This window comes from Chrysoperla carnea, chromosome 3 (genome assembly GCF_905475395.1).
Source record: "Chrysoperla carnea chromosome 3, inChrCarn1.1, whole genome shotgun sequence".
NCBI classification, from domain to species: Eukaryota; Metazoa; Arthropoda; class Insecta; order Neuroptera; family Chrysopidae; genus Chrysoperla; species Chrysoperla carnea.
Window position 1 is genome coordinate 4,448,303 of NC_058339.1, and position 16,924 is coordinate 4,465,226.

At 30.0% G+C, this 16,924-nt stretch overlaps 1 protein-coding gene and 1 long non-coding RNA gene across 2 annotated transcripts; both read right to left on the bottom strand.

Moving 5' to 3' along the window:
• Positions 1-759: 759 nt before the first annotated feature.
• Positions 760-11,553, bottom strand: LOC123295205 (solute carrier family 23 member 1). Its single transcript, XM_044876455.1, has 12 exons — positions 11,422-11,553; positions 8,302-8,451; positions 7,902-8,195; positions 7,579-7,775; positions 7,329-7,449; positions 6,487-6,628; positions 5,662-5,775; positions 3,912-4,051; positions 3,086-3,233; positions 1,632-1,853; positions 1,110-1,236; positions 760-971 (listed from the first exon to the last, which is right to left on the bottom strand). Exons 1-12 carry the CDS (start codon positions 11,464-11,466, stop codon positions 905-907), a joined length of 1,767 nt encoding a protein of 588 aa, XP_044732390.1. The 5' UTR covers positions 11,467-11,553; the 3' UTR covers positions 760-904.
• A 935-nt stretch (positions 11,554-12,488) lies between these two features.
• LOC123295206 lies at positions 12,489-13,756 on the bottom strand. Its single transcript, XR_006535145.1, has 5 exons — positions 13,647-13,756; positions 13,543-13,575; positions 13,316-13,354; positions 12,929-12,961; positions 12,489-12,583 (listed from the first exon to the last, which is right to left on the bottom strand). It is a non-coding gene; the product is annotated as an uncharacterized LOC123295206 (long non-coding RNA).
• Between the last annotated feature and the right edge of the window lie 3,168 nt (positions 13,757-16,924).

A 16,924-nucleotide genomic window follows, 5' to 3' on the forward strand; every position in this document is an offset into this window, starting at 1 on the left:
ATATTTGTTATTAAAACTATTCCAGTTCAATGTTCTAGTTGCTTTAAGGTAAAAACAAATTAGAATTTTATGACTGGATATCAGAAATAATATCTTATAAAATGTCTCAACTGATTTGATGAAATATAATTATTACCTACCTTAACCATTTATTTGAGTTTGTCCAGCAAATTTAGCGAAAAAAATCACGTTTTTTACCACGTTCAAAACGAAAAGTATAGAAACAAATTGAATCACAGGGAAGTTGGACTAGGAATATCAAATCAGAACATTACGTTTGATCCAGTTGAACGTTTCGTCTCTTTATTGAGACTTCTTCAGGAACTACAAATTATAAGTATCAAAATTAAAATATAACATTACCGAAAAAACTAAACAAAACAAAGACTCAGAATATTTACATTGATCTTATAAGTTCAGAGTTTTGTATTTTAACGTCTGACGGGTGGTGGGGACCGGTCAAATACTTGGGGGAACATCTTTTGATAGTTCTCCAAGTAACATGTAGAAAATTCAGCTTTTATACTATGGCGAAAATAAGACCTAAATTTATACACCTTTGCTAAATGCCCTAGTCATCCAAACTTTATAGTCGGGGATCATTCTTACCTGCAGTGTTACATACGACAAAGAGAAACTTTAAGCTTTTATAAAATAACAAAGGTCAGATCGTCTCTCAGAGACTCTTGGTTCATAGTTTGTCTAAGACAATAAATGTTTTAAATGGATTCAAACAAATCTTTTTATTAGATTTATAATTTTACATTTTACATTTGTTTACATTTGTTTTCCATTTATACTTGTAATGAAATCCATTCATTGATCATTACTCTCTTACACTGCAAACATTGGTAACAGTAATCATAATGTCTGTGTTCGACATTAATTGAATTTAAATGAATTTTTAAGCCCCTTTCTTACCATGAGTTCTGTATGTAGGCATAAATGGTAAATAACTTGTCCATTTCCATCTAAAAATAGAAATTGATATTACTACATTTTATTTTAGGGACAAAGAGAGATGGTGAATCTTGGAAAAGAATGAAATTCAGCTAGACTTTGGTATCTGACACGATCTTACTCTCTTAGACATTCGAAATAGAACTTACCTTCTTATAAGGCTCATACCAATTGGAAAATCGTAAGTATTGTACTCATCGGAATTAACTTCAGTATCATCGGTATTTAAAGACATTTCCTTAGCCCACGCTATTAATCCACGATCTTCGGGAGTTCCTAGAATGATTAATAACCAAAAATTAATACGTTCTATTATCGATTTTTTACAGTTATCCTATCATTATCCTCGAATTTTGTGTAAAAAGTCCTGAATTTTCTTACACGGGCGTTTTTGAGGTCGCTGATTGCGAATATGACGATGAAAAAGATCCAGAACGCACCTGAAGATCAATTGGCCCTGGTATCGACGTCGTTTATAGGAATTATAACCCGATCTTTGGCGGGTGATAAATTTAGGCACCGCAACTTGTATTACGTATTTGTTATACTTGTAAAGAGTTTTTTGAAAATAACGTTACCATATTTTATGTGTTTTAAATCAAGCATCTCAATTTCCGTCACATAAAAATCTATAATTTATGAAAAATTTATACAATATTTTATGAAAATACCTGGTAATAAATTATCTAAAAAGCATCCAGTAACACCACCAACAAGTATAGTTGTACTAAGTAAAACTGTTAGAATACTATCAACAAGAACAGATCCTGTTTGTATAACACCAGGATTTGCAGCCATCCATTGGCATAATACCAACGGGAAAAACATTGAAAATCCAAGAATATACAGATTTCTAGCAGAATTCAGATTGACATATTGTAATGCTGATAAACCTATAACCAACCAATATCATCAGTACATTGTATTTTATTACGATTTCAACAAGTTGCAAAAACATATTTCACAAGTTTTATCCTCAGTCATATATAATATACAGAGTGGGTCATTTTAATCTATAATGGCGAATAGCTTGTTTTGTAGTTAACCAATCAAAAAATAAGGAGGACATCATGTTCTGACATCAGGTTGGACTAAGTTTTTCGGGTTTCTTTAATAGCCAGAGAGGTTTCGTTTCTTTCAGGCGTTCAGCGTGCCTGCCACCTAGCCAGTGTCCTGTAGTAGCCGCAACAATTTTGCTAAAATACAACATTTGTCCTATCACTAAAAATAGTATGCAGAATAACAGCAGGCCAAGCACATTATGTATATATATGAAATATACACATGGTATATTAAGTTTAGTCCCAAGTTTGCAACGATTGAAAATATTGATGCTACGAACAAAATTTTGGTATAAGTGTTCATAAAATCATCTAATTAGTTCATTTCCTGTTGTCTGTCTGTCTGTTTGCCTGTCCCTTAGTCTGTCCGTAAGCACATTAACTCAAAAACGAAAAGAGATATCAAGCCGAAATTTTTATAGCGTGCTTAGAACGTTAAAAGTAAGGTCAAGTTCGTAAATGAACAACATAGGTCAATTGACAAGACCCATCTTGTAAATCGTTAGAGATAGAACACAAGTTTTAATGTAAAAAATGTTTCTTATAAAAAAATAAACAACTTTTGTTTGAAACATTCTTTTGTAAATATCACTGTTTACTAACGAGGGCGCAAATTAGGTGCAAAGTACGTATTATACGCGAATATCAGTTATGAATGTGTGGCTATCTAAGAGTGGACTTCTTTCTTTACTTGCGACACTTTACTTTTCAACAATTAATTCAGTCAATTGTTTGTTTTCACTTGTATATTTAAAAATCTTTAGTTAAAATTAAATTTTAATCTTATTTAGATATTTTATGTATATCAAAGAATTTATTAAATTAATTTTATGTGCAAAATCATTTTCATGAAAATACCCAATTAAAATTTTAAATTATTTATTAATTTAATGTAAATAAATAGAATTTATACAAAATTAAAACTTGTTTATTATTTTTTTTTTTTTTAATTTTCTACTAATACCACCATTGTCTCTATTATCCCATCGTGTACAAAGTATGTACATAAGCTTCACAGCTAAAATAAAATAATCCTAGAATATTATGAGACGTAAAATGCTTACCAAAAGCGGCAATCATACCAAACATCACACAAAATAATCCACCAACAACGGCTTCAGGAATAATTATAAATATAGCACCAAATTTATTTATAACACCTTGGAGTACCATTAGCAGACTTGCCCATTGAATTACACGTCGACTTCCTACCTGAAATTAAATATAGTGGTACATCTATATTGTTCTAAGTACCAAAAAGAATATGCGATAAAAATATAGTTTCGAATATAGAAAGGCATTTATTGAAATATTAAACTTAAATATATACAGAGTGATCCATTTTAATCTATTATGGCCAATAAGAGGGTTTAATGGGGACATCTTGTTCCCACATCAGATCGAATATAGTTCTCTGGGTCGCATTAATAGTCAATGGTCCACATTTCTGTCGAACTTTTTCAATTTGTAGTGACCTGTACATTCGATGTCAAAAGTAAAGAGCTGAATGTTAATATTTTGGAAAGTAGAGATTTTGATAAAGAATAACTTTCTTTCGTGAACATTATATTAAAAAACGTAGCTTCTCCATATGTAGCTAGCTTAAGTAGACACCCCGTATATAATTTTTAGAAAAAAATGAAACTTTTTGTAAGGTTGATTAACTAAACTGCCTATAGCATACTCATTTCTTCTATTTTTTCATATATACCGAGTGTTCAGTATAAAATGACCCCTGAAATTTTAAAATCACCTACCTATCTGTGGATTATTTATTCAGCAAGCCTAAATTTAAATAATCTAATCAATATAAAGGACCGTATCGAACAAAACAATATGATCTGAGTATTTGCTTCTTGTTAATGAGTTTTATGCGCAATTATGAAGTACCTTAGTTACACCAATAGCTCCTACATTTTCACCAAATGTGTTTGTACCATTTCCACTTCCCCAAAGTCCAGCAAGTATCGTTCCAAGCCCTTCCGTTCCTATTCCTCTGTTAATGGCATGTACTGGCGGTGGGGGTGCGTCTAAACAGAAAAAAAAATAGAAAAATTTGTAATCAAAATTGAATTGAATAAATACATAGTCGCTTCCGTCTGTCTGTCTGTCCCTAACCCATATGTATGCTTATATCTTTAAAACTACTCAATGGATTGTGATGCGGTTTTTCTAATAGATAGAGTGATTCAAGGTGAAGGTTTTTATGTATAAAACATGCATAATATAGTAGAGTAAGAGGTTGAAATAGGAGTTGAAAGGGATGTGCTTCAAAAACTTAAAAAGTTGTTCATCGATTAAGCTTAAATATTGACAAGATATATATTGGAGGGATGAAAAAATAGAGCGAGAAAGTGGGGGTAAATAATATAATATTTTCAAATATACTCAAGTGGTGTATCAAATAAAAGAGTATGACGTGTACATTCCAAAACTGTCAGAAGAAATCAGTCAGAAAAAATCTGAAAATATCAAATAAATTATTAATCAATCATTTATTGACAGAAAATGTCTTGCTTTTATGACTTTTTTTTTGCTTTTTAGGAAAACTCTTGAACGAATATTTCTTCCGAAAGAGATTCAATCTCTTACGTTCTAGAGTTTTCCTAGAAGACTTTCAGTGTTAATAAGAGATTTTATGAAAATTTTAGTTTATTACTTACTTTATTTTGTTAACTAAAATTTTCATAAAATCTCTGATTAACACTGAAAGTCTTCTAGGAAAACTCTAGAACGTAAGAGATAGAGTCTCTTTCGGAAGAAATATTCGTTCAAGAGTTTTCCTAAAAAGCAAAAAAAAAGACACCAAAGCAAGACATTTTCTGTCATTAAATGATTGATTAATAAATTTATTTGATATTTTCAGACTTTTTCAGAGATAGTTTTACTTCACATATTCTTTTTCTAAATATTATGACTCCCAGAACATATTTATTTCCACAAAGTTTTGCCTGTACTAGCAGTACATTTCATTCCAATCAACACAGTTAAGTAGAATAATACTCTGCACATTCTTTGAATACATATTTTCATATAAAAGAAAACATTACTCGCGTATCATATCAACTTTGTATACAGAAAAATGCTTTAGGCTTTCAAAGAATTTCAATTATGATCCATCCGTATATGAGAACAAATAATAATATCTCTGCTGATACGAATTGTATGAATATCTATTATAGACGTAGACGAGTTATCGATAAATTGAGCTAGCAAATAAACGGCTTGCTATCATCTCAATTATTATTTTATAAAGTGATTATAAAATAACATGGTGATTTTTAACTTCCAAGTATAGAAAGTTATTGGATTGGGTCCGATTTTCAAAATCGAAATTCAGGACAAGACATTACAACCTTTTAGAGAAGAAGTATGTGTGTGTGTACGTACGTACGCCCGCAGACATTTTTTTTCGTCTTCACGCGAACAAAAATGATAGCGACTTATGGTATTCATGGAAAAATGATCTGAAAAGAATTTCATAAAATTCGGTCAAGTCGTTTCGAGACGGTCGAGTTTATATTTTTATAACTTTTTATTATTCTAGTAAGTTAGTTATTCGTGTGGACCTCGAGAGTCACAGCAGATTCTACTCACGGCTTGTTTACTAAATTGATAAAATATAAAATTGAAAACATACTACACATTCGGGCCGTTGTTGGATAGTAACTAATCGATTCAACTGTGCATGCTAATACTCCAGCAAGCATCCCTAATACACCGCTCACACTAACGGTTGGAAGTCCCCATTGACCTGTAAACATATAAAATACTTTGTTACACCTATCATGCATCATTTTTTCATATTAAAAATAATAAAATACTTTATCAAAATTAAACAATTGTATAAAAATTAATAATTTTCACAATAGTCGCATCAATGAATGTATTTACTCGGGAGTACTCAATAACAGCTCCGATTTTGATGATTTTTTTTTCAAAATGATTCTTTTTGTATATTATTTAAAATCAGAAACATTTCAAAGGGGGGAAAGAATCTGGAGGGGATATAGGCAATGTCGGGACTGACATATCGACGCCCGGCCTAAATCGCTAATGAGAGAAGTTTGAAATTTCGAGAAGATATTGATTTTATACTGCAAGTGTCACATAAAAAATGATTTTTCGAATTTCATCTCCTAAAAGGGTGAAATAGGGATGAAAGTTTGTATGCAAATTTACATAAACCGTCATTTTTGAGTTCACTACTTAACCGATTTTAAAAGTTCTTTATCAGCAAGTGTTATGGCTGTATTTTTTTTTCAAAATTTTTCGGGATTAAATAATATACAAAAAGAATCATTTTGAAAAAAAAAAACCATCAAAATCGGAGCTGTTATTGGGACTCCCTAAGAATGGCTATTTTATGTATTCCTTTATCCGACTATTAATAATGATTGTATAAAAACAAAACATGTGAATATTTTTGAATAATATACATGAACATATAACACAGAGTGCTAACCTGGATATGGGACTCGGAACCAAGGTGAGTCTTGTAGGATGCGAAGTTTGACATCAGTGCGCGCAGGATGTCCAGGTGGTAATACATCCGTCACTGTTAATATCGCACACAATCCCCACATAATAATTATTGTTAACAGTACCTAGAAATAGACATAGAATATAAGTATTATTTTATTTTTATTAAAACAATTATTAATAGAATTATATAATTCTATTAGATATACCTTCGAACCAAATAACTAGCATTCTGGTCTTTTTTCTTTATTAAGAACTACTCAAGCGAAATATTTAGATCTAAATATATATATATATATATATATATATATATATATATATATATATATATATATATAGATCTATATATAAGAAGAACTGACTGACTGAAATATCAACGCACAGCTCAAACTCCTTTGACTAGGACCGTGAAAATTTGCATGTGCAAAAACGGGATGAAAATTTGTATGAAAATTCGTCATTTTTGAATCTTATATGATCTACATAATCATGGACAGTACTTCATTTTCAACTAGCTTCTACTTGCAACATTGATGCAGGAAATTTAGCATTTTAAACTAACGCGTATAATAAATTGTAAGTGTTGTGACTTCGGTGGCCGAAGGCGAAATTCCGGAAGTTGGTGTTTAAGGGGAAGGCTAAGCGGGTTGAAGAATAGCATATGCTGATAGGTTATGGAAGAGGATAAGTAATGCCATGGCAGGTAAAGAATATAACACGGTACTCTTTGTTTTCAAAGTGAATTTACCCAGCGAAGCGTATGGGTAATTGCTAGTATTTTTATAAATTAGACTTTATATCAAAATTAAACAAACTTCAACTTACCGGAAATAATTTGAATAATGGAAACCAAGTTATTTGTAATCCATTTCCCTTTCGATACGCTAATAACGGTATACTCACATTTGTCAACGCCTGTGAGAACAAAGTTAGAAAAAATATTGTTCTGGAATAAGAGAAAAGCGTGTTCGGAAATTTATGTCTATATTTTAAATTCCAAGAAAAAAATATTTTTAATTTACTTTCCTTAATAGCCGAATTTTTATTTAACTTAGATGAGTTTGTATAAACTTACCCAGCTGCAATACCCCATTGTTGAGATGCTGCTTCAGCGGCATTTTTGAACAACGATAAACCTACTAGCGAAACTGTTGGCACTATTGTTAATGGTGTAACATATTTTAAAATGTAACCGATAATTCCACCATATCCAATTAACATTTGAGCTATTGCAGATACGGCGATGGCTCCCGATAATTCACGCATTCGAATCTGTCAACATAAATCACCTGATATTTATAATTCACTTTAGAGATGATGGAAGTGATTTTTGCGCTAACTAATTTGTCATATTTTGAAATAATTTGTTAAAATTTTCTAAAAGAAAAATGATCATACTTGCCAAAGTTCAGTTCGCTCATCAGGATTCATTTTGTCAATAATTTCTTCCGGTGGACATTTCCATTGTGGTAAACTTAAAATGGCAAGTGTTGGCACTAAAAATGATATCGTTCCACCTTGAACAATTGGTAAACGGCAGCCAAAAGTTGCTTGAAACCAAGTTACCAAGCCCGTTACAAATATCATCGTTGAAATAATATGACCACGTGATGGATCATCTTCTGCCATACACAGCGCTGGGCAAAGTATAAATGGAATTGCAACAATTGCCCCAATCATTGTCAAATAATGCTAGAAATATTTATTTTGGGTCAAATGTAGTGTCCGTCACATATGGAATCATCCAAATATATATTAATTACAAAAAAGCATTTTCAATTATGGAATTTTATAATACCTGTAACGCCATAAATATGCACAGATACCACGGTGGATTATCATCAATTCCATATGTAATATCTGAACGTCCAGCTGCAGCTGTAGGTGACTTGTTGTTATTGTGTAAGTTATTTATCGAGTTCCTATCAACATCGTTTATATCAAATTCCTGGAATGAACAAAAAAATTTTTTTGATGAATTCCATCTAGCTACAGTGGGACCGACTGTAAATCCGGCCGATTTGAAATAGGGGAAAGTTGTCTAGACTGATCCCTCGTTGTTTTAAGTGAATCATTACCAAGCCCTTTAGTATATTTATCGATATATGACTTCAGGCGATCAAATTAATAGTTCAACAAAGACTCATGGTGATGTATAAGCTTATTTGTTAAATTTTTTGATAAATCCCATTTTGTTTTTGATTTGCACTGCACCATAGCCATATCTCGCAAATAAGGCCAAAGATCGAAATTTGGTAAAAAGCTTTTTCGGTCGTCTTGATCAGCTTATTACGAGAGTTAGGCGTTCTGCCGTCATTAACAGAACACCCTGTATAGCTTAAATTTTGCATCAAGGTTTCTGAGACTGAAGAGAGAATGAGGAAACAGTAATAAGTACCTAATTTTTTTTTCTTCAAGCTCTATTTGCTTCAAACTTTCTTAAAATTCATGTGCTGTAAATATTTTTTTTTTTAAATATTCAATACTTGATCCGAAAAACGGAGCTTTTCGAACGACTTGAACAAAATTAATAACCTTACATTTGTCTTAAATAGTTTCAAATAATTATTTTATGGGCTAAGTAAAATAATTATTATCAACAATACCTAATCCATATAATCTAGCTAGATTATACATATACCTATTTTAAGGTCGTTCCTAAAACATCACGTTTTCTAAGGATCATCTTTAAATTGTGCATATGCATTCTCATTAATGAATTTAATCACGTGACCAAAGCACTGAGAGTACATTACCTCTAAAACGCTAGTGCTTGCTGTACAAAAATGGCAATGATTCATGACGTTTCATGGCGCCAATTATTTCTTTAGAGTACTGCGGCAGTTACTGGTAGTCTATATCGGAACGATTTTCTCTCCAGTAAGAGCACTGAGCAATGCTCGCAGTGTATATCGGAACGCAGCTAATTTACAATTTGAAAAAATTATCTACATGACACCTAATACTAAAAATTTTTAATAGTACTAAACTAAACAATTTTTCACACTTCATTGCTAATTATCTGCAATAATGTAATTTTTACTATTTGTCCATAAAATTAATAAGGAATAAGGTTTTATTTACGACCTTGAAAAATTATATTCCTGTGTTTGCACATGGATATATATATAGACTATGTTTTCAAATACAATTATATTAATTATATATACAGTGTGTTCAATTAAGTCGGCACCATATGGAAAATTTTGTATTATGTATTTCTTTTAAGAAAAAGCTTTTATAAAAAGTTCTGCGCATCTAAAACTGATTACAGCCCTGGTAGAAAAAATACTTGAAGAAAGAAAAAGTCCCAATAAGTCCTAAAAAGTCTTAGAAACTCTTAAAATTTCTAAGCGTTTTTGGACTGTCCAATTCAGACTCAGTCATTTGAAAATTAACGCGATAGTAACTTTTCTCAATGACGGAATCTAAAACATTTCCATTAAAATGGTTTAATGTAATAAAACAGAATTAAAAACGAAAAAAATTGAGATAGAAAGATAATTATTATTTCAATGACTGCCATAAAACAATTATTTATAAGCAAATCTAAATCCCTTATAATAATTAAAAGTCATAAACTTAAGCAGTATTTGTTTATTATTTTAGATAAAAGTTATATTTTAATTTCAAATTCAGGAATTCAATATTCGATAGCTTAGAGAAATATATGGGAAACCTTCGGGAAATAAATTGTTCAAACTAAATTGGTTATTAGTCTTTTTTAAGGAATTTTTAATTTACAAGAATACTCTTTGAAATATTTAGTCTTAAATTTCACAAAGTCTGTTTTTTAAGGACTAACTAAATAATGAAATTATTAAGTATGAAATTATTTGAGGCTTCCATTTCCAATTTTGAAGGTGAATTCTGTTAGAAATTTAGACGAAAATTAAAAGAAAAGTTTTGCGATATATATAGTTTTCGAATTATTTATAGGAAATCATTTTTAGAAGAAATAACACACCAATGCCATTCATTTCATGACTTTAAATGTATTTTATGGAAAAACCAGTTCCGCTTGTTTAATTTTCTTTATAGAAAATATTTGTCATGCTTTTAACTAATGAATTTTAGTTTTCGTAAATAAAAAAAGAAAAAGTTTATCTTGTGATATAATAAAATATCCCTTTTAAAATAAATATACAATCCAATATAGGATTTGTATGTTTAAAAATGCAAACTGGGTTTCCATATAAAATCTACTTCCAGTTGAAAATATGAGGTTACTGCGGTTTTCTTGAGATTTTGAGATTATTTTGCTATGTTCAAACCTTATTTTGCAAAAACGAATAAGACTAGGGGCTTGATAATTGGCCCAAAATTATTTTCAAAAACTAGCAATATAATAAGGGCACCAATGTCAAGAAAGACGCCAGTGTAAATTTCATATGGAAACCCAATGAGACCCTTTAGCACCGTAAGGGGTATGAATTGGACATTAATGAGAATGCATATACACGGACGGAGAATGCATATATTGGACATTAATATTTAGTCGTAATTATAGTGCGTGAGCTTGAAAGCGCTCGCCTCCCAGGCATGATTTACAAAAGCTGGATTGGGAAGTTTATTTTATAATTTAGGGTTTATTTGGGGCCATGTCCACGAGCAAGCAGAATATTTTTTCGAGTATCCCACTAACTCTTCCAAATTTACAGTCGTAATAAGAATTTTAGTATCATTTTTTCGGCTGTATGTGTGGAGTTGCTAAAACTTCCCCTAGAATTTCGAATTTAACAAACAATTTCATTCAAATATATTATTCAAACTAATAATTAATGATCAATGGAATCCAGTATAAATTGGCTATCTTGATATAGTTAATTAATTTTTACTATAAATGATACATTTTAATTAATTAAAATACCAATAGTAATAATACTAATAATAACCAATGAATAATAAATAGACTTACATTATTTGATTTTAAATCATAATTGATTGTAATTAACTCTGCCATTGTTATTAATAATAAATAAAAATAATAATAATTATTTGCACACAACTCAACTTTTTACAGTAAACTGTTAATAAAACGATAACAAAATATAATTCCTAATTGATTACGTTGTAGCGTAACATCTTATAAAAAAAACAATTTGATAATGGTGGGGACATAATATTAAGTCACAAAACAAATAAATTAATATAATCGAATAATTTCAGAAAATATGAAACAGTACCTACGTCTTATTACGCCAGTCAAATCTTACAAGAAAATCGTAAAGCGCGATGTAAAGCTACTTTTTATACCATGTATATATGAAATATACATATTATACCATGAGTATATGAAAATATACTCATGGTATAATATGTTAAGTTTAGTCCCAAGTTAGCAACGCTAAAAAATATTGATCCTACGTAAAAAAAATTTGGTATAAGTGGTCATAGAATCATCTATTAGTCCATTTTCGGTTGTCCGCCCGTCCGTCCATCTGTGAACACGATAACTCAAAAACGAAAAAAGATATCAAGCTGAAATTTTTATAGCGTGTTCAGGACATAAAAAATGAGGTCGAGTTCGTAAATGAGCAACATAGGTTAATTGGGTCTTGGGTCCGTAGGACTCATCTTGTAAACCGTTAGAGATAGAACAAAAGCTCAAGTGTAAAAAATATTTCTTATAAAAAATTAAACAACTTTTGTTTGAAACATTTTTTCGTAAACATCACTGTTTACCCGTGAGAGCGCAAATTGTATAGTATGTATTATATGAGTATATCAGTTATGTATGTGTGACAGGTATATGTGTAATGTGACAGAGTAATCAACACTGTCTATTCATGGTATTTCAACAATTAACTCAGTTAATTGTTTGTCTTCACTTGTTATATAAATAAAAAAACAATCTATTTTGAATACAAAAATTTATTTGAATTAATAATACTTGTAAATACAAAACTATTTTCAAACCAAACTATAATTTTCAATAAAACAGTTTTCACCAAACAGGCGATAATATAAATTACCATCTCTATACGCGCAATAAGGAAAGATCAATTTATCAAAATCTATTTCTCCGCCAATATCCAACATAAAAGCTATATATTTATCAATAGCCTCACCCAGAATTTCTAAAATATCAAAATAAATATGAAGTGAAACCTAATTAGTGGACAATCAATTAGAGAAGAAGGAAGAAATATACCACTATCTAGTTCGATTTACATCTAGGCATATAACTATATCACGAGTATGACAGAGTACATGCGTTAGGCCATGCATCTAAGTAAGAGGTATTGTAGATGTTATATAAAATTGCATACGCAAGCTGAGTATATCCTTCTATTCTCGAAACACCGAAGAAAAATATACATTGCGTTTACAAACATACAATCTTAACTTAGGAACATAGTGTAAGTATTTAAATCTGATTTACAGAAATTATGAAGATTAAGTTTACACAAGAGATACTTTACCACATTTTTGTTGCGCAGGAACATTTTTTTCTGCTATAGAACAAAATTAAATAATTAATTAAAATAATTTGAAAGAATCCATGAAATAAAAACAAAAATTTTTTTTGAATTGTTGCAAACTATCAATGTCAATCATTATAATCCAAAATTAATCCAACTGGATCGTTAATATGATAAAAGAGTATCTATATTTGACATTATTAAACTTTCAAGATACTTCCAAGTATCACTAAAAATCCAGAAGTACCCTTTGCTACTGATTACTACTCACAGTTTTCTAAGAAATAAACGCCAAAGGGTTGCACTTCTAGGCAACGGTCATATAGTAGCAGTAAGTTCTGGATTAATAGATACTTATTATTTTGACCTTAAAATAATAATATATACCTTTACCAAGAACTCCAGATCCATTCATACTGGGGCTACCTAGAATAAAAATTTCACAGTATTTTTTTTAAATTAAAAATCTTGATAGTTTGAAATCAAAATAAAACTGATGAAATTGGGCAGAATTAAAACCGGTTTTTGAAATTCCTCGGACAGAAATTAAATTGTTTATGTAATTAATTCATGGTACTTTAATTATGGTAAATATGAATAAAATGTAATCATACCTGATGGATTATTTACTGATGATTTGAGAGTCTCTAAAGCATTAAAAAAACAAAAAACAAAATTAATCAACTTGTTATTTCGAGAGTGTTACTTGTTCGAATACCTGTACGATCTCCAGGAGTTGTTCGACCATAAAACACAATATTACATTTATGAATAGTGCCTCTTGTATTATTATTGATGTTACATTTTTTACTACAAAACTGTACAATTTCACAATTTGGACAAACACTTAATTCCACATCTTTACGACGATGACATTCAAAACATATATTATATTTATATGTTACAGGATCATATTCTGGATAATATATACGACATTTTGATAAAACATCCATAAATACATTCTCCTTTTTGGATAATTCTGTAATGTAGTCAACTAATTTATCAAAATTATGTTTTGATACATGACATGTTTGATCATCAATACTGCGTTCCTTTTTGCTGCTAGATTTTATACTCGTATGACTTTTATTACTACTTTGAACTGATGAATTTTTACGACTACCTCGAATTTTTTTCTGGTCAATTATTTTACTTCGATTCTCTTGTTCTGATATATTATCGTCTCCGGTTTGTTCAGTTTCAGTATAATCACGATATAGAGTGAATTCTAAAGTTGCTCTAACTTTGTCTTTATCTAAAGTAATATTCGCATCAGCCATTTTACCAAATATTTCTGTAGTTTTCTCAAAATTTGGTATTTCAATGTTTTGAGATATATTTTTTATATATTTTAAAGTTTTATCATCTAAAGGTTTATCGATTACATTGTAAATATTTTGAATTACTATACCAAAAATATGATTTTCCATTGCTAAATTCGCCAGTTGATGTAAATGTCTTTCTAATGTATAAAAATAGTTACCTCTTCTCATTTCTATTTCTGATTTACAATCATTTACAACCTTAGTCGGATAAAGGAATACATAAAATAGCCATTTTTAGAGAGGCCTCATTAACAGCTTCGATTTACCCAACTTTCATCCCTTATTTCACCCTTTTAAGAGATGAATTTCGAAAAATCCTTTCTTAAATGACACCTACAGTAAAAAATCAATACCCTCTCGAAATTACAAACTTCTATCATTAACGATTTAGTCTGGGACAGACTCAGTCGCGACATTCCCTATTTCCCCACCAGATTATTTCCCCCCTCTGAAATGTTTCTGATTTTAAATAATATACAAATAGAATCATTTTGAAAAAGAATTATCGAAATCGGAGCTGTTATTGAGGACTCCCGAGTAAAAACATTCATTGATGCGACTATACCTCTTCTACAGTCGAAGTTGTTTTTGTAGTTTGTATAAAATGTCTTTTATAAATATACTTCTTGGTACTATTTGGCCATATTTCACTTGGTCTTCGAGAAAATGTCTTATTATTTCTCACAAATTCTAAAGCATTTACATCATTCCCAATCATATTTAATGGATTTGCTCCATATTCTGTTATTAAACTCATAATAGAAATACACACTTCAATTGGTAAAAATTCTAAATAAGCTGAATTTAAAAATAATGTCAATGGAACACCAATTTCATCTGCTAATTTTTGATTTGGATCAACCATTCTAGTTTCTAAAAGAGCCTTTACCATACATTTTTTACCATTAATCATTGCTAAAGACAAAGCAGAATGACCCATATACAACAGATTTGGATCTGCTTTGTACATTAAAAGTAATTTTGCCAGAGTGAACGAATAACCAGATATGTCAGCATCTAAATCATTTCGGATACATAGAAGATGTAAAGGAGTCATTCCCATGTTATCATCGATAATATTTGGATGTCTTATATCCGATTTCAATACCGACCAATGATTGGAACTTGCTCGAAGATTTGGATCCGCACCATATTCTAAAAGTAATTTTGTAATATCCAATAATTCACGACAAAGTTTTAAGGACATTACAAAATGTAATGGTGTTAAAAATCCAATACATTCAGGCGATCGACAATTTGGATCAGCTTTCAATTTTAAAAGAGCTTCAACAATATTCGAATTTAATGAAAAAACACCCAGAAATATTGTTGCAAGTGGTACACTACACTTCTCAGGGTCTGATCCACCTTTTAATAGAAGCATGACAGTTTCCTCAATGTCTTCAAAAGATTTATTTTGCATTTCATTATATAATAAAGCATTCGTTGTTAAATTTTCAGAGATTTTTGAAACTTTCGGTTCGATAATTGGTGATGGTATTCTTTTTTTAGAGCACGGTTTTTTAGTTGTGAGAGATTTTCTTTTTTGTTTTTCAATTTTTTTTAACTTTTCGTCCAAATATGGTCTTTTAACATTCATAAGAGGCACAAATACAAATATACAAGTTTTTTTATTACCTATCACAACAAAATTAAATAAAAAATCATGATAATAAAGAGATAAATTTCATCTTTGAAATTTACCAAAGTTAAAAAATCGATTTCTCAGGGGGAAGCCTAACCTAATTTTGTTAAAATTTTGAATAAAAGGCTTGATTTTTTAATTAAATTGGACTAAGTATCAGCTGCGATGTCAGTCTTTCGCTAGCTATCACTCATATGCTTCATTCCGGGACCAGGACTCCACATTCTTGAAACATATTATAGCTAGGTTAATTTTGACCACAAATTTAAAAAGTATGGCCCAAATTTAGTAGGATTACATACTTGGTTTATCAAAATTGGATAAAATTTGAATGTGATAGAGCAAAATTAAATTTATTGGATTCTGATGACGTCATAAAGTTAAAAAATTTGATTTTTTAATAACACAATCAAATTTGATCCGATCTTATTGAAATTTTTTTTTGAAACCCACTATTTTTAGGTCATTCTTTTCAGCTGTGATGTCAGTTTTTCACTATTTCCTTTTAGATATTTATTTTCAATTGTACTAACCAGGTATGGTCTTATCATATTGCCCTCGTAAATTAATATAATTATAGTTTTCAAGTAATTGAGTATCTGATTTCGCCCAATGCAATATATTCGTTAAATTTGTATCATTTGTTATATCTTCGATTGGATCATTAATAAGATTCACTCTGGCTTTTGATTGGCTTGCATTCCATTCAAATAATTTTCCAGTATCTAATTCACTTGGATAACATATTAACGGTAAAATAAATGCATTCTCCCAATCTTGAATCTTATATAATTTTGATATATATCGTAATAACGCAATATTTAAGGCTGTTAATGATTCATCATTAAATTGATTAAAATCAACTCCTAAATTACATAACATCTTAATAACATTATGTTGATCTCTGGATGAAGCATAGATAATTCCAGAATTACCTTTTGCATCACAAACATTTGGATAGACATGACAATGATAAATTAAACGCTCTAAATGTTTAACTTTACCTTCACTACAATATTTAAGATA